This window comes from Mytilus trossulus, chromosome 10 (assembly GCF_036588685.1).
Source record: "Mytilus trossulus isolate FHL-02 chromosome 10, PNRI_Mtr1.1.1.hap1, whole genome shotgun sequence".
Taxonomy (NCBI): Eukaryota; Metazoa; Mollusca; class Bivalvia; order Mytilida; family Mytilidae; genus Mytilus; species Mytilus trossulus.
This window is the reverse complement of record NC_086382.1, coordinates 24,762,694-24,782,126: the sequence shown is the minus strand read 5'-3', so window position 1 is coordinate 24,782,126 and position 19,433 is coordinate 24,762,694. Positions and strand designations below refer to the sequence as shown.

Genomic DNA, 19,433 nt, shown 5'->3' with positions numbered 1-19,433 from the left:
CTGGGTAGGTAGCGTTTGGGCAAACAAACCTATTATTTATTATGGCCCTAATACAATTTTGATTAACCATGATAAATCAATGAGACAGCAAACTAAGCATATGAGAGTAAATGAGACACTTGGAATCTTGCGCAGTGCCTCATTACAAGCTCTGATCATCATTACTTACAATGAATTGAAATACATTGTTATGCAAGTCAGAACAAAGCCTTTAAAGAGATATAGAGAAGCTGTAATAACACCCTTTTGTTATTGCAGGAATATATTTTCTGTAATAACAAAGGTGTACTTTGCATGATTGGTAAACTATGAGCTGTTATATCTTTGCAAAGATTTATAGTATACTTAAAGAAAATTATAATATCAATAGAACTTGAGAAAAATTTAACAAAACAAAGGTTGTATATTTTCCGTTTGAAACATGTAATGTAACTTACATATGTTATCACAGTTGTTTTTTTAATTTTTGCCCACAATAACAACATGTATGCTTTTTCCTCTAATAACTTATTTAAGTTAGACCCTTGACTGTTTAAAGAGACCGACAACATCACAATAGAATCAAAACAGGTATCATGCTTTTAAAATTAATATGTGTCTCATATGTCTATGCAAATTATCACTAGAATGTGTTCTCATGTGTCGGTAATTTATCACTAATATGTGATCTATTTACAAGTAAGTTATCAAATGCGGATTGAGGAGGGGGCAGGGGGCCTGTCCCCCCCTTTTGAGAAAAAAAAATTGGTTGCTTATATAGGACTCACTGAGGCGTGACGAAATCGGGGCCCCTCTTAGGCAGCCAGTGGGCCCCCACTGATGAAAAATTCTGGATCCGCCACTGAGTTATCACTAATGATTTATCATGAGTCTACGCAAACTATCTCTTTGAGTCAACACGCTGATTAAAATCTTTACCAAACCTTCTCGAGATTAACCACCTGTATGTGTTCTCATTGCATAAACCCCCTAAGGGGTTCATGCTTATATATTGGCGAGTTTTGGATGTGTATATGGGCCATTCAATATCTCTCGGCCGGAAGTCAGAAGAAAATTCTCGGAAAGTCTCGAATGTTTTCGGTCATTTATACAGGTCTTAACAGGTTGTTATCTACGTCTTTGATATCAAGGGGTACAATCAAAACCACGTGATAGATATACACACACCGGAAGTTACAGTCAAACTTACCGCTTGAAAGGTAAGTGGTTGCATTGTATATCTATTAGATTTTGATTAATATGTTGGCACACCGAATGTCAGATAGTATGTAGTTTTAAAATACATAATTGATTTTGCTAGAAAGCGTGCAGTTATTGCAAACACTTCGACACAGTTCCAAATTTTCGACGGATAACTGTGTCGAAGTGTTAGCATTAACTTCACGGTTTCCAGCATGGATAATTGTGTATTTCAAAACTAGATAGTATCCGACATTCGGTGCACTATCTTATTTATTAAATTTTATTGATATAAACAAGTAAATACGACTACTTACCTTTCAAGCGGTCTGCTCGACTGTTACTTCCGGTTTGTGTATATCCATCACGTGATTTTGATTGTACTCCTTGGATATGGTCTCTTAATGGTCCTTAAAGATGCAATTATATTTGTTTTAAAACTACCACTGTACACTGTGTGTATCTAGGTCAATTATAACGTGGTATTGTCTGTTGTCTCGATAACATGTAAACTAATTTTTTTGAAGATTCGACCACGGGATACTGTGTATTTCATCATAGACTTACGGAAGAGAATTTTCTGGTTATAATATTAATACTAGTATTAGATCGGAAAACAGAAAGAGTTTTCTTATACAAAGTATTTTATTCAATCAGAATCAAAGAAATGTATACACAATATATACTGTATTTATGTTTCTGAAGAAACTGACAATGATTGAAATCAGAATATTTTCAGAGTTGCAATTAAGAAATAAGTATTTTATGTGACAAGATAAAATGTACTTTGCTTTGGTATTTTTAAATATTCATTTGTAAAGAAAACATTAATATTAAATCTAAATAATTTTTTGCATCCTACAAAAAAAAATGTTTATAAACAATAACCATTATATTTCTACGTTAATTTTTTCATACCATTTTAGTATTTAGCTTTTATGGGTAATTATTATTATTTGTTTGGTATTGTAATATATCAATAATAGAACCAGAAAACGGAAAGTAAGATAAATTTAGTAAATATATAAATTTTAAACGATCGTAAATAAAAATGTTCTTGTGTGTTTTCAATTCATCAAGCATGATTTTAAATCCTTGCAGGTCACAAAAACCGTAAAAATAATTTACAATAATCACAACAAAATTCAGTTACAACCATAAAATTTATTATTTTATACTGTTTCAGTATGGAATTAGAAGTCTTTGCTTATATTTTGTATAGTAATATATTCACAAAGTGGAATCGTTAGAATTTAAAATAAAGATTTATAGATTCATTCGATAAATAAAATGTCCATCCGTAAATACTGGACATTCGTGTTTATTAATATTATATATATTCAAAAGAATTTGAAAAAAAATACTAACAGTAACGTAAGTTTTATTATAGAATTTTGATTTAATTTTTGGTTGTTTGTTTTAATAGTTTAACCTTATAGCATCTTCATATTTGTACTATGTTACCGGTTTGAAAATTTTATTCATTGACCTCCTTGTGTTGACCAACAATCCTTTACACGTCTTGATTGGTTTCATTTATTCACATTATAGATCACATTTCAAAAGCACACTATTTTCTCAATTCCGGATAAAATGTCAATGAATCCGGAGTCAAACAATTTAATGTAGGCCGTTTGACATTCGAATTCAACTATTATATTAAGATACTAGTATGTGACGACGCAAATGCGTATTCTTTTCCTCAGTATCAGTGAGGTGCTTTCTATTTATTATTTCGTGCTCTAAAATACTACTTGCATGTAATACTATTAAATTCACTCGTGAAAGCGTATTTTCGTTCTAAATTCAGGACACGACAGAAAGAGCTGTACATGCGACTTTCAAGCACGGTCATCATCACCAACTTGACCTCGAGTTGTTTCTCTTTTGTTCCTTTTTTGAGTCACGTTCCTATTATAAGCTTTGACCTTTTTGAAAAGCTAAGGATTGTCTTCCCAAGATATGCATTCCTTAACTTTGAAATGTATTTAACCTTTTAACTTTTTTCATTCGAGCGTTACTGATGCTTTTTTTGTAGACTTAACTCGTATCTGGCGTACATCATTTATTGTGCGTAAAGGTATTCATAAACTCCTGAATTAAGAAATTCTTCCGCAAAACTGAGTTTCCCTGTAGAATGTTTGAATTGATTTAAGTAAAATCAGGATATCCTTAAAATTTGAGATGTTTCATGAGACCAAAATAAGTCTCTTCATACGAGGTCCGAATCAATTGCATGCTTTAGGTTTCACCGCATACAACATCTATCATAAGTAAAGACAGCTTCAAATACGAGTTGAGAATATAAAGGCATTCATGTAGAAATCAAATTATAGATATGATAGATAAAATAAATGCATCTAGAATTCCAGATTATAAAGCAAACTGAGTGCATAAATTTATAGTGCGATAGGTTTGTGCGATTTGCATAAGTCATCCGAAATTAGGATTTGCCAAAGGGTCAGGTTATAAGCGGAAAAATTATGTACATTCAAAAGTAATAAATAAAATAGTCGAGCTTTAAAATAACTATTCAAATAAAAGCTGTAAATATATACTTTCAACTGGCTTCTTCTATTCACAGTCACTTGATTATTTCAATTCAAAAGCAAATACAAATTCAGCAACAATCTTTGGGTGAACCGGCAGTCAGCGGTCTTAGGTTTATGTATTGCTTTTCTTTTTTTTAAAGAAAGCAACTTGTTTGTCTCTTTACATTTCTAAGCTAGCTACTAGCTAAACCATTTACCGCACACCATAGTCAGGAGTTAATCTCCTGTAAATGTTTTCATGTCAGTATGTACATGATCTAAGTTAAAACAAGTTGCTGTCTTTAAAAAAAGAAAAAGCAATACATGAACCCAAGACCGCTGACTGCAGGGTCATCAATGATCGTTGTTGAATTTGTGTTTGCATTTGAATTGAAATAATTGAATGTGAATAGAAGCCAGTTGAAAGTATATATTTACAGCTTCTATTTTAATAGTTATTTTAAAGCTCGGCTATTTTATCTATTACTTGGGAATGTTCATAATTTTCCCGATTATAACCCTTTGACAAATCCTAATTTCTACTAACCGGATGACTTATGCAAATTTCACAAACTTATCGCAATATAAATTTATGCACTCAGTTTGCTTATAATCTAGAATTGTGGATGCATTTATTGTGTTATCTATCATACCTTTATATTTTGTTTCCTACATGAATGCCTTTCCATTCTCAACTCGTATTTGAAGCTGTCTTTACTCATGGCAGAAATTGTATGTCAGAATACCATAAGTAATGATGACCGTGCTTGCAAGTCACATGTAAAACTCTTTCTGCCATGTCCTGAATTTAAATAACGAAAACGAAAATAAGCTTTCACGAGAGAATTTAATAGTATTGCATGTAAATAATCTTTTAGCGCACGAAATAGTAAATGGAAAGCATCTCACTGATACTTAGGAAAAGAATACGCATTTGTGTCATCACATATTTTAATCTAATAGTCGAATTCGAATGTCAAACGGCCCACATTAAATGTTTTGACCCCAGATTAATTGACATTTTATCCGGAATTTTTGAGAACGCAAACCGATAGTGTGCGTTTGAAATGTGATCTATAATGTGAATGAATGTAGACGTGTAGGATAGTTGGTCAAAACAATGAATTCAATTTTTAGAACCGTACCATAGTACAAATATGTAGATGCTAAAAGGTTAAACTATTAAAACATAAGAACAAAAATTGAATTAAAATTTTATAATAAACTAACGTTCCTGTTAGTATTTTTTTTCAAATTATTTTGAATATATATAATACCAATGAACACGAACCTCAAGTTTTTACGGATGGACATTTTATTTATCGATTTTTTAAATTCTTACATTCCGCTATGTGAATATATTACTATACAAAATATAAGCAAAGACTTCTAAATCCGCACTTAGACAGTATATGAAATAATCAACATTATGTTTGTAATTAAATTTTGTTGAGATTATTGTAAACTTTTTTTACGGTTGTTGTGGGCTGCAAGGATTTAAAATCATGCTTTATGAATTGAATACACACAGGTATTTTATTCACGACCGTTTAAAATTAAAAATTTAATAAATTTATCTTACTTTCCGTTTTATGGATATATTACAATACAAAAATATAAATAATTAATACTCACAAAACCTAAATACTAAAATGGTATGAAATAATTAACGTAGAAATATAATGATTATTGTTTTTAATCATTTTTTTTGTAGGATGTAAGAATTTATTTAGATTCATTTTTTTTGTTTCCTTTACAAATGAATATTCAAAAATGTCAAAGAAGAGTATCTCGTCATATATAAAATACTTCATTTCTTAATTGCAGCTGTGAAAATATTCTGATTTCAATCATTGTTAGTTTCTAAAAGAAAACATAAATACAGTATATAATTATTTGTATATATTTCTTTGATACTGATTGAATTAAATACTTTTGATAAGAATATTATCTTTCTGTTTTCAGATCTAATATTAATATTTTAACCAGAATGTTCTCTCCCGTAAGGCTGTGATGAAATACACAGCGATTCCCGTGGTTAAATTTTCAAACATAATTAGATTACATGTTATCAAGACAACAGACAATACCACGTTATAATTGACCCAGATACAAACAGTGTACAGTGGTCGTTTTAAAACAAATATAATTGCGTCGTCAAGGGCCATCAAATGACCATATGAAAGACGTAGACAACAACCTGTACAAATTACCGATAACTTTCGAGACGTTCCGAGAATTTTATTCCGACTTCCGGCCGAGAGATATCGAGTGGCCCATAGACACATCCAAAACTCACCAATATATAAGCAAAAAAACGTACCTCATACACTACAGTTATAAGGTTATAATTTGTCTGTATGTACTTTCATACATTTTTACAAATGCGAGATTATCATGTTTTGCCTATAACGTGACGGTACGCAAATTGCACCTATTTTGACAGTTTTTTCAACTACGTTTTTTTTGCGATCGAGACAAAAATTTACATTTTGTGTTTATTTTGTAGATGTATCCTTCTTAATTTTATAGGTACACCAATTTGATTTTCAATGTATATGGAATCATAGAAATATTGGTCTGAACTTACCTCCAAATCATCAATGATTCTGTAATGAGGAGTACCCAAATTGCATCCATGATTAAATTTGCGTCGTTATTGTCGAATAACAGACATGACAGAACTTTTGTTTATTTTTTTCAAATATTTTCAACAATTGGATATTTGTCCATGCTTACTCTATTTTTTTTAAGAAATGGAAACTTGAAACATATTGTATCTGCTATAAATTTTAAAAAGATGACGTTTCAGTACATTTTGCTTTTTCAGTAAACACTTCATCTTTTGAAAAATACTGTAAACGTTTTGTGTATACCTGTATCTAAATATATCTACCTATGTTGTGAGACATGCATACTATCGGATCATAAAACTACAACGTGTTTAGTCTCTAGGAAATCTTGTAAGATTGCCACTGCTAGTTTTGCTAAATAGGTGCAATTTGGGTACCGTTACGTTACATGCTGTATCTGTACGAAAAATTTAAGTGGTATGCATATTCTAATTTAATGTCTCTTTAAATCACTTAGATGACTAAACCCTTTCCCACATATTTCACAGTCATGAGGTTTATTGCCTGTGTTTTCTCGTGAGCCTCTGTAAATCCCAACGTCGACCTCAACCTTTACCATTGTTTACCATTTACATGATATACATCAACAGTGATGATTTTTATCGCCTGTGTGAGTTTTTATATGTTCCTTTGAATTACTAAGCTTGTTAAAAATCATTTACCACAAACATAACAAATGTGAAATTTATATGTTTCGCTTGTACATGTGTTATACCTGTACATGTATGTATTTGCATATGTCTCCTTAAATTACTAAGATCATGAAGATGATTTAACTATATGCAACATACATCACAATCATGTGTTCTTATGTGTTTCTTTGAATTACTAAGCGAGCAAAACCCTTAAACAAATACACCACTTTTATGAAGTTAATTTTTATTATAAAAGCACAAATAACACCAAAAAGAGTGCCAAAAGCTTAATATAACATGTATCTGTTATGTCAATAAGTATTAAACATTTCTGACTTTTCAAAATCTGTACCATATACACTACTGGCATCAGGTTAATTGCATGTTATGTATGCTTATACTTCCTTTTACACTGCTAAATTGTCTAAAATCTTTGCCATCTCAAATTTCAGGTTTACATGTTTTACCTGTATGTACAAATGTATTTTTATATGTTTCTTGAAATTACCAGGATCACTAAACCCTTTTCCACATACATCACATTTATGAGGTTTATCCCCTGTATGTGTTCTCACGTGAGTCTGTAAATAACCAAGTCAACTGAAATCTTTACCACATACATCAAAGTCAACAAGTTTTTCACCTGTATGTGTTCTCATGTGTCTCTGTAACTCCTTAGGCCTACTAAATCCTTTAACACATACATCACAGCAATGAGGTTTATCACCTATATGTGTTCTCATGTGTATTTGTAAATAACGAGGCTGCCTAAACCGTTTACCACATTCATCACAGCCATGAGGTTTTTCACCTGTATCCTGTGTATGTGTAATCATGTGTCTTTTTAAACTTCCAAGCTGACTAAACCGTTTACCACAGTCATTACAGTCATAAGGTTTATCACCTGTATGTGTTCTCATGTGTCTCTGTAACTCCGTAGGCCTATTAAACCCTTTACCACATATATCACATTCATATGGTATATCACCTGTATGTATTCTCATGTGTCTTTGTAAAGTTCCAAGCAGACTAAATTGTTTACCACATTCATCACAGCCATGAGGTTTATCACCTGTGTGTGTTCTTATGTGTCTCTGTAAATCATTAGGCCGACTAAACCCTTTACCACATATATCACATTCATATGGTATATCACCTGTATGTATTCTCATGTGTCTTTGTAAAGTTCCAAGCAGAGTAAATCGTTTCCCACATACATCACAGTTATGAGGTTTATAACCTGTGTGTATTCTCGAATGTCTCTGTAAAGTGCATTGATCACTAAACCCTTTACCACATACATCACAGACATAAGGTCTGTCACCTGTATGTATTGTCATGTGTCTCCGTAAATTACCACGCTGACTAAATCGTTTACCACATATATCACAGTGATGAGGTTGGTCACCATTATGTGTTCTCTTGTGTCTTTGTAAATAACGAAGCTGACTGAACTCTTTACCACATATATCACAGTCCATGGGGTTATCACTTGTATGTGTTCTCACGTGTCTCTTTAATTGACTACCTTGAGGAAATTCTATTGCACACACATCACATTTATGAAGTGTTTTACCAGGCAGTGTGTTTATGTGTCTCTGTGGAGTACTGTTGAGTGTGACTAAATCCTCTCCTCTCTCTGACATCTTATTGATAATGTTTATCTTCAGCCAGTGTGTTCTTATACAACTCTGTAAGGAACAAACCAATATATAATTAAAAACCAATTGTTCAAAGAACCATTGATGGTCTTTCCACCAGTAAGGATTTTGGATATGAAAATATTAAAATTTGGGTTCAAATGTCAGTTGTAGCGTCAAGTGACAGCTTGTTGAACGCTGATTCCAAAAATTTATGGTTTCATTGGAAAAATTAAGGATAAGGGAGATAAATTATCTTTTTATTGCATTAAAAACGTCATGATCCTTTCCAAATAACTTGTCAAACATCGTTTATTTTTGTAAATTTTCTTGCAATCGTCCGCCATTGACCGATTTCTAAACTACGGATCGGAAACGGACCAGCTATGACCGAAATCCGTATTTTTACAAAAATTACTACGGACGCACGGATGGAACAGCTGACAGAAGAATATTGATCACAAAAGGGAAAATTACGCATTCCACACGCATTAAAAGATAAACTCATTATTGATTGGTGTATATCATTCCCTATAATTTAAATGGATTGTTGTAAACTATTGTAAAGTTGCTTAACTCTTGGACTATAACACTAATGTCAATATATTATGGCCCAGCTTACCTTTATATATCTTTTGATGAGAAACACTGAATTTCATACACAAGCTAGTTTTTAATTAAATTGTAATTGTTATTTTATAATTTCTTTACCTTTTTAAAAAAAAAAAAAAATTTTAGTGCTTGATATTTAGTTGGTAGTTTCTCACAAGGCCCTTAGTAAAATGTAAACAACTTTAAATTTGAAATGTTACTTTAATTGAATACTCAGATAAAATTGAACAATATAAAAAGAATATTATATTTACAAATGACCGTTTATACTACAGTAAAATCCAAACATTGTAACGCACCGCAGGAATGACCACTTCTCTTTCAAATCTCACCACTTCTCCCTATCAGTTTCAAAAAGAGAAGTCACTTCTCCCTATAATTCTGAAGTAGTGTGAGCCCTGGATAATTGTTTACTTCCGGTTCAAATGATGTTATTTCCTGTGTAGTTTGAAAGTTTAATTGACACTGATTGCAAAAATATATGGTTCTACATACTTTTACATAAATTTAGAACAAAAAATAGCTAATTCCGGTAAACAAAAAGTCACTTCCTTTTGGCTTTAACAAGTTCACATTGCTTGCAACCTATTGCAAAAAGTCCCATGTCTTTATCATGTATACATATGAGGTAAAAGCAAAGGTCAAAATCTTGAACGTTAATTTTGTCTATGACCTTGAGCTTAATTTCAATGTCAACAACCAAGGACCTAAAATCAAAAGACCCCAAGCCTCTACTTTAGGACATTAAGCAACCAACAATCAATCAATCAATCTACTTTATATTGTTAATGAGTTATATTACCATACAACTAATATAAGATATAAAAGGGGGGAAAAGTAGCATCAAATGTTTACGTACCCTTTTAACTAAAATTTACGTGTTACGCCATGTCGCAACACACATTTTGTGAAAATATTTTGTCGATATCTTATAGGATTTCTGAAAATAAGAGAAAACAAGCCAAAATCATATTTTTGAACATGACCTTGACCTTTGACCTTGACCTCATTTTCATTTTTGTGGACCAAGGACCTCAAATCAAAAGACCCTAGGCCTCTATCACTAATGGTTTTCCAGTAACAAATTTATTTCATTTATTACATTACAAAAGGGGAAATAACTCTCATATGGAGTCTTCGTAAAGCTTTGGTGAAAATAAAACGTAACATCCTGAGGATATAACGAGCAATTTAGAAAAATAAATTTGTCGCTTTCTTTTACAGTTGCAGAGGAGATCTGATAACAAAAAAAACACTGTTTGGGGAGATAACTCTTACAAAAAAAAGTGTTCGGTTAAACAGGGTAAGTTTCAAAAGCGTATAGACAGTATGATATCATATACAAAAAAACTAAGCGACATCTTTTGAAACATTTTTACATCGCAAGAAAAAAATTAGGCAGAAGAAAAAAAAAAAAAATTAAAAACCAATTGTTCAAAGAACCATTGATGGTCTTTCCAACAGTAAGGATTTTTTAAATGAAAATAATAAAATTTGGTTTTAAATGTCAGTTGTAGGGTCAAATGACATCTTGTTGAACGCTTATTCCAAAAATATATTGTTTCTATGGAAAAAAATATAGATAAGGAAGATAATTGTTTACTTCCGGTTCAAATGTTGTTATTTCCGGTATAGTTTGATAGTTTAATTGACACTGATTCCAAAAATATATGGTTCTACATACTTTAACATTAATTTAGAACAAAAAATAGCTACTTCCGGTTAACCAAAGGTCACTTCCGGTTGGCTTTTACAAGTTCACATTGCTTGCAACCTATTGCAAAAAGTCCCATGTCTTTATCATTTATACATATGAGATAAAGGCAAAGGTCAAAATCTAGAACGTGAATTTTGTCTATGACCTTGAGCTCAATTTCAAGGTCAACAACTAAGGACCTAAAATCAAAAGACCCCAGGCCTCTACTTTATATTGTTAATGAGTTATATTACCATACAACTAATATAAGATATAAAAGGGGGGAAAAGTCGCGTCAAATGTTTACGTACCCTTTTAACTAAAATTTACATGTTACGCCATGTCGCAACACACATCTTGTGAAAATATTTTGTCTATATCTTATATGATTTCCAAAAATAAGAGATAACAAGCCAAAATCATATTTTTGAACATGACCTTGACCTTTGACCTTGTCCTCATTTTAATTTTTTTGGACCAAGGACCTCAAATCAAAAGACCCTAGGCCTCTATCTCTTATGGTTTTCCAGTAACAAATTTATTTCATTTATTTCAATACAAAAGGGGAAATAACTCTCATATGGAGTCTTCGTAAAGCTTCGGTGAAAAGTTTATGTAACATGGTCCGAGACCACAATTGTCGTCCCTTGATTTTCGTTGTTCACGAATATAGTCCCTATTGTTAACAGTGGGTTACTTGCCAATAATTTTTATACCCCTTCCAAATTTATTTCTCCATGTTTAATGCCTCAAATTGTAAGTAGTGGGGTGAAATTACACTGTAAAAAAATTTGGGTCCAGAATTTTACAGGAAAGTAGTGATTTGGTCCAGCTGAAAAAGGTTAAAAATTAGCACTTCGGAAGCTGTCAAAAGATTTCAAGACACCCTAAACACAAAATTGTCCATATTTTGAGTTAGAAGCGATGAAGTTTTCTATAATTTTAATATAACTTGTCCCAAAAGTAGTACAACACACTGTAAAAATTTCATTGAGAAAGCGCAGGTGGGATTTTTTTAATTTTCATTTATGTTCTAAAAGAAATGCACTACGAATTAATTGTGTTCTCGGACCTAAGAGGTGAAGTCTGTAAATATAGAATCTGTACGTTGGCAACTTCCCTAAATGATTTGGTGGTGTCAATTTGTCAAATAGCATGAAACTAAGGGATTTAAACTTTTATTTTATAGAAGTTCTGCAAAAATGACCAATTTTAGCATTTTATGGTCAAAATACGCATTTTAAGGCTTTTTCAATATTGATGCAAACATGGCATCCTGACTTTCTATCTGACAGGTTTTCATGTGTCAATACTTGTGTTTCTATGCCTTTATCTTGTTCTTTTACTTGTTTATGAACTCAGAATCTACAGAAAAGAAGATTATCTCAGACAATATGTACAAAATGTGTTGTATAAATGACCCTTGTCTAACGCCCTGTTTGGATGAAGTCAAAAGTGGGGTTCTTGGTACATAAAATTTGAAGTCCACAATCAAGATCTCACTAAATTTGTATCAAAAGCACTTTACAATGTCTATTGTACCTGTTCCATCTCACATAATATCTTTCTTTTCTTATGTAGGATAGCAAGTGGTTTAAATATAAGCCTGTTGAGACTAAAATTGCATTCAAGTTTTTCATTAAAAAGGCAAAACTCTTTGTATCAGACCATACTGTCTGTAAGAAAAGTGAATTGCAAGAGCCTTTTTGTGCTCAGATTTGTTGTATCATGTCACATGTGTATAGAAATGATAAAAAAGACACAATTTTGTATTTCTTATAGCCTCAATATGCATTTTTTAATCTAAATATGTGGCACGGCCTAAATTGACCCTTATTTTTTTCCAGTCTTACTTGGCTTAAGACCCTCTAAACAAATATCATGTGTTATTTGTGACTTTTCTTTCCATTTAAAGTACATTCAATACATTTGTAAGGATTATTTATAACCAAAAAGCTTCACAAATTTAAAATTGCTGGAAAAAATTACATCTTCATGTAAGGCCCCCTTTCATTGAAAAACCTTAATTTTTAGGCCCAGGCTGATATAAATTTGACTTTTGAATAATTATGCTAAGTCTCATAAATCAAATGAGTACTCTATTGCTTTAAGTACATAATAAATGATATATTAGAGCATTTAAAAAGTATTTTTTGGCAATATTTTAATTTTCAAAGCCCAAAATGTTGATAGTTGAAATTATTCAATTTTAACGTCAAAATTTAACACACAAAGATGAGTATAGAATTTAACATATTGTCTGTAATATATATCCTATTGTTATGAAACTTTGCAAGCAGTGTTATAATTTATTAAGCTTTGGTCACACCAAGTTTTTTTAAGATTTGTCAACTCTTTCTATCCTATTAGGTCCGAGACCACAATTGTCGTCCCTTGATTTTCGTTGTTCACGAATATAGTCCCTATTGTTAACAGTGGGTTACTTGCCAATAATTTTTATACCTCTTCCAAATTTATTTCTCCATGTTTAATGCCTCAAATTGTAAGAAGTGGGGTGAAATTACACTGTAAAAAAATTTGGGTCCAGAATTTTACAGGAAAGTAGTGATTTGGTCCAGCTGAAAAAGGTTAAAAATTAGCACTTCGGAAGCTGTCAAAAGATTTCAAGACACCCTAAACACAAAATTGTCCATATTTTGAGTTAGAGGCGATGAAGTTTTCTATAATTTTGATATAACTTGTCCCAAAAGTAGTACAACACACTGTAAAAATTTCATTGAGAAAGCGCAGGTGGGATTTTTTTAATTTTCATTTATGTTCTAAAAGAAATGCACTACGAATTAATTGTGTTCTCGGACCACATCCTGAGGTCAAGCAATTTGGAAAAATAAATTTATCGCTTTCTTTTATGGTTGCGGAGGAGATCTGATAACAAGAAAAACAGTGTTTGGGGAGATAACTCTTACAAAGAAAAGTGTTCGATTAAACAGGGTCAGTTTCAAAAGCGTATAGACTGTATGATATCATATACAAAAAAACGAAAGCGACATCTTTTGAAACTTTTTTACACCGCAAGAAAAAAATTAGGCGGAAGAAAAAAAAAATAATCAGAACAAATTCAATAGGTCTTTCCACACGGAAAGGTGGAAAGACCTAATAAATATAAAACAGAACAAATTCAATAGGTCTTTCCACAAGAAAGGTAGAAAGACCTAATAAGTACATATGTAATAAAGACGTATTGAAGATGTATAGGTGACCTTCTGCTGTTGTCTGTTCTATGGTTAGGTTGTTGTCTCTTTGACACATTCCCCATTTCCATTCTCAATTTTATATAAACCTTTTAATACCTTTCTGCAATTTACAGTTAGAAAAAAAAAAGCCAGACGTCATTCATGTAATTATAGTCTATAGGCACTGGCTACGGTTACATGGAAATGTAACAATAATTAAAATATTATTGTTACATTTGAGACTAATTGCCGGAATGCAAAGTTGGGAGAGGAACCGATTCATTACAAATGTAACAATACATGTAATTACTGAGGCTACATTTACATTATGTTATTGTTACAAGAAAAACAGCAATGTATGTACGCTAGATTTATTAAACTTAAATATTCTATAGTCATGATAGTTGTGTTGCTTAATTCTTTTATATGTCATGTATGTACTAAACAATACTTGTAATACTGATAAATAATAAATATATTATTCAACAAATGGTGTATAACTTGAGTAGTTTTACGTATTCATGGTTAAGATGTTCTTAAAGATAACTCAAGATTAGGAGTGTCAAAGGCGAAAAATATAGCTCAATGGTTTTACTTTTTTTTTAAGTATTTATATATAACTTCACACCTACTCTTATTACATGTATTACTGTCATTATAATTTGAACCAATTTTGTTTAGGGTGAAAAAATGAAAACACCGGATGTGTTTTAAACGAAACTGAAACAATATCAAGACATAAATTTCATACAGCTATACAACGTGACGCAAATCGAGACATCAAAAGCAAAGTTTTTTTACTGTTACTTAAATACTAAGAACTTCTGTATGTACACGCCACGTATCCGTGGAGGACGTAATTTTGTTCACTTACTGGATTTGTAGAAATTGTCATTATAAATAAAAAAAAATAGTTAATAAATAATATTTTATAAATGTATGTACTGATGTATTGTAAATATAACAGAAATGTCTTCATCTTTTATTATTTAGTACATATTACTAGCAATGACTAGTCCAATCATACATTGCTGTTTTTCATGTAACAATCATCATGATAATGCAATGTAACCATAGCCTCAATAATTATTGTTACATTTGTAGCGGGGTTGCTTCCCCTTAGTACAGGTAGAACATATATAGCCAGTTTTAATCAACTGAGCTAGGGAATCGATTCTTTGGCTCAGTGGGTTAAAGCACTGACTGTCACCTAGACGACCGGGGTTCGAATCCCAGTGGTGACGATATGAATTTGTAGAATAGATACGTGCTCTCCTGTTACATTTGGCGCCTGACTAAAAAATCCACGATGGTTATCTGGAGTATAGCCAGGGTTTGTGTTGTGAAGAGTCATATATGAAGATATGATGACTCTTGTGGTGGGGGAATAGTGTAGCGGGGTTGCTTCCCCTTAGTACAGGTAGAACATATATAGCCAGTTTTAATCAACTGAGCTAGGGAATCGATTCTTTGGCTCAGTGGGTTAAAGCACTGACTGTCACCTAGACGACCGGGGTTCGAATCCCGGTGGTGACGATATGAATTTGTAGAATAGATACATGCTCTCCGGTTACACATTCTTAATTAAACAGCTCCTTACCCAACCATGCATTCTGGCATTTACTCATTAATGTAACAATAATATTTTTCATGTAACCGTAGCCAGTGCCTAGTTTATATCAATTATTTTGACTTCTCCGACCTAAAATCTAGATCAATTCTTTTCATGCATTTTAACATGGATGGAGAGTTGTCACATATTCTAATGTATAGTAAATAAACATAAAACAAACGGTCTTATAATTTTTCAATCGTAACTGGAAATATATAAATACATATATCATATGTCTCTGTCATAAACATACAATGTAACAGCTAGACCAGTTCAACTGTAAGTCTGGGCACCTGAACAGGTTGGGAACAAACCCTCTCTATGGTGATTATACCTGTATAGAGGGATAAACCTTCTATAGAGGGATAAAATTATCCCTCTATAGAGGGGTATTTTTGTTTAGATTGGATTTACATCAAAACAGGGCAGAATGGCATTCTCTACTTATTATGGCAGTAACCTGCAACAGTTGATGCACCAATTGATGTACTTAGTTTAATATGCACATGCCCAGTCTGCTGCTTATCTGACTAAATATAAAATCTATTGTTCACCATGATTGAAAGCTGTGATGATCAGGTAAATTCTACTCACTTATGCCTCACTGAACAGAATTTCTATTGTTAGATTTAACATGAAATTTAAAGGTCAACTATTCCTTTTGATGTTGATCAGGTGTTCAGATAGGTATACAATAGATTTCCAGTTTTATCACTTTAGCAGAAAACGGGTTATCCCAATTTTTAGTAAAGTGCATATGTTGATGCACCTACTGCTAGAGATTATAGCCAATATAATTAGAGAATGCCATTCTGCCCTAATTTGCTTTAAATCCAGTGCAAACACAAATACCCCTCTATAGAGGGATAATTTTATCCCTCTAAAGAAGGTTTATCCCTCTATACAGGTATAATCACCATCCAGGGGGTTTGTTCCCAACCTGCTGAATAGTCAATACTAGATTCTTTAGTCTATATTTTATAAACATTATCAAGTCTACCCATATAGTATTTACTCAAGTTTGTAAAATATAAGATAAATCATTATTCTCTTTATTTACCATGTTTACTCACTTTTAACTTTCTTCAAAGGGAGAATCATAAGTCGAGGGAAAGAAACCAACTTTATCTTTCTGTTTACATGTCCCCTGACCTACTTGACCTGTAAGTTCCGCCTATGCCAGGCGAACCATCAAACTGTGTATATAGGGATTAATCATTTGGCTAAGGTGTAACAGTACACAGAAGCGCTGCTTGTTCAATTGTTTGTTAACAGATTATCATAGCTCAACTTATGTCATGAAATACTATTCCGACTCGGTCTAAACTTATAAAGCTTATTTCTCGATCTTATTATTATTAATTTATACTCGACCAACCAGTCAATACCAATACTAAAATAGTCGGTTAAAGAGCTCACCAGAGCTCATTTTTTCTTGTTATTATGAATATATATGCCGACTCTAAATAAAATTTACTTACTTACTTACTAAGGCTTACGCATAGGCATATATACTTTAATTCAGTCACGGACCCGCGATTTCACGGGTGTGTTCTAGTGTTCACTATAATTAATGTTGTAGTCATTCCATGTATACATAATCTTTAAGGGATTTGTTCAACATAAATAATTAATGTATGGCTTCATAAAAGACTATAATAATAATATGATTTAAAAAAATTATTTGGCCGAAAACATAAATATTTACATACATGTTTTTACTTTAAGAATTGAATGCTTCTTTTTGTAAATTCATTGGGGTGTAAAAGCATTGACCGAAGTGCATCTTGACGCACGGTCTACGCTTTTACAACCCTATAAAGTTACATCTTCGCTAGCCAAGGGTTACGATCCACTCCCGCTCTCTCTCAGAGTTACGATCCACTCCCGCTCTCTCTCTCTCTCAGAGAGAGCGGGAGTGGATCGTAACTCTTTGCTAGGGAAGTTGATAAAGTTACAAAAAGAAGCATTCAATACTTATAATAACTTCTTTTTTTTTAGCTAGGATCATGAAAACACGATTTTTATCTTAATTCACCTGTGCACTTTATTGTGGGACCTCGTGTCATCATGCATGATAAATTTTATTATTATACTTCACGTTAAAATGCCATATTTTGATTGGCTAATACGAGGGTGTCATTTTACTCTATCACATAGCTGAGAGGGTGACAATTTTTTTGAATGTTACCCTCTCGTCTAAACCAATCAAAAATCGACAATTTAAAGGACAATGGATTGAATTTACATCAAGTAGATGAATACAATGCTAAAGTTTTACGTTCTGGATCAAATTAATTTAATGTTACCCTCTCGTCTAGACCAATCAGAAATCGATAAATCAAAGAACAATGAATTGAATTTACAGCAAAGAATAAAATACAATGCTTAAGTTCTACGTTTTAGCTCAGATTTTATTATCGACTATTAAAATAAATAAAATAAAACATGAAAACATCTTCCTTGACTTTTGTTGTTTTTTTCTAATGCCCGTAACGTTGTTATGAACGTGACGTCATAGAAAACACTTTTAAAATAAAAGTAATCTGTAAAAGCCAATAATGATAGGACATTTAGTATAATAAATTAAATAACACATAGCTGAGAGGGTGATAGAGCAGATTGGAACCCCTCGAAAAGGCATTGTCAACCTTGGCTTCGCCGCGGTTGACAATGTTTTCTCGGGGTACCAATCTGCTCTATCACCCTCTCAGCTATGTGTTATTTATATATTGTCTAATGCAATTGTTTACGGAATAACATGTGATGTGCAGTAAGCACAATCAGAATAACGTATTATAATGAAACATACATCTATGTAATTATAATAATATAAAGAACAATCACCAATACATATACAAATATATAAATACTTATTCAGTTAAACTAGAATAATTCACATAATTCACATAATGGCGGGCCACACAAATTAAATATCCGCCACATAAGTTACTGATGCAAAATATGCAAAAATAAAATAAAATAAATAAAATAGAAATTTTATACAAAATAAAAAGGGACGGAGGGTGGGTAAATTTTTCGATCTGATAACTCTAGAGAATTATAATTTCCAACGGTTCGATAGTATAGTGGGAAATTATTGTAATAACGGTACTAGTGAATACTATTGATACGGGTACTTGTCTAAGGCCGTGTTCACATTGACCTAAATTCGGTGTTGTGTTAGTGTAACTCACACGTAAACTAAACACAATTGCGTTCCCATTGATAAAACTCAATGTTTACATGTAGTTTAAATCATGTTTTACCTACACACAGTCGATAGTCGATGTAGGTCTTGTGTAGGTTAAGTGTACACAAAACTAGGCAATTAGGACATTAGTTTTATCGTGTATATATTTAAGGTGGAAACTATTTTTGAGTAAAATTGATATTTTTTTATAATTATTAGTTGTCCACATTTTACAGATTTTTTTTCGTTAAAAAAAAATAACGTACTTTATTAATCCCTAACCAAGACTCAATGCAGCATCATTGCCGAACCCACAAGGCAGCAACCAATTGATTTTCGGAGGGGGGGGGGGGGCTATTATAGTTGAAAATGCTTCTAGTTTTTGGCCCTGAAAAAAACATTGTTTGTTTCACCCTCAGCTGCAACTATATATCAGTCATTTCAAAATAAAGTACAAATTCGGAATCTGAACTTTTCGAAAAAAAAAGTTAAAATAAATGCAAATTAA

General features: G+C 32.1%; 1 protein-coding gene across 3 annotated transcripts; it reads right to left on the bottom strand.

Annotated features, from left to right (window-relative positions):
• Positions 1 to 7,260: 7,260 nt before the first annotated feature.
• Positions 7,261 to 16,900, bottom strand: LOC134687088 (zinc finger protein 239-like). Of its 3 annotated transcripts, none has more exons than XM_063547065.1 (2): positions 16,793 to 16,879; positions 7,261 to 8,669 (listed from the first exon to the last, which is right to left on the bottom strand). In XM_063547065.1, the coding sequence occupies exons 1-2, from the start codon at positions 16,793 to 16,795 to the stop codon at positions 7,575 to 7,577; spliced, it is 1,098 nt and encodes a 365-aa protein (XP_063403135.1). In that variant the 5' UTR covers positions 16,796 to 16,879; the 3' UTR covers positions 7,261 to 7,574. The 3 variants fall into 3 exon arrangements, with proteins under 3 accessions (XP_063403135.1, XP_063403137.1, XP_063403136.1); XM_063547067.1 differs by lacking the exon at positions 16,793 to 16,879 and adding an exon at positions 10,090 to 10,179; XM_063547066.1 differs by having other exon boundaries at positions 7,263 to 8,669; positions 16,806 to 16,900.
• Positions 16,901 to 19,433: the final 2,533 nt, after the last annotated feature.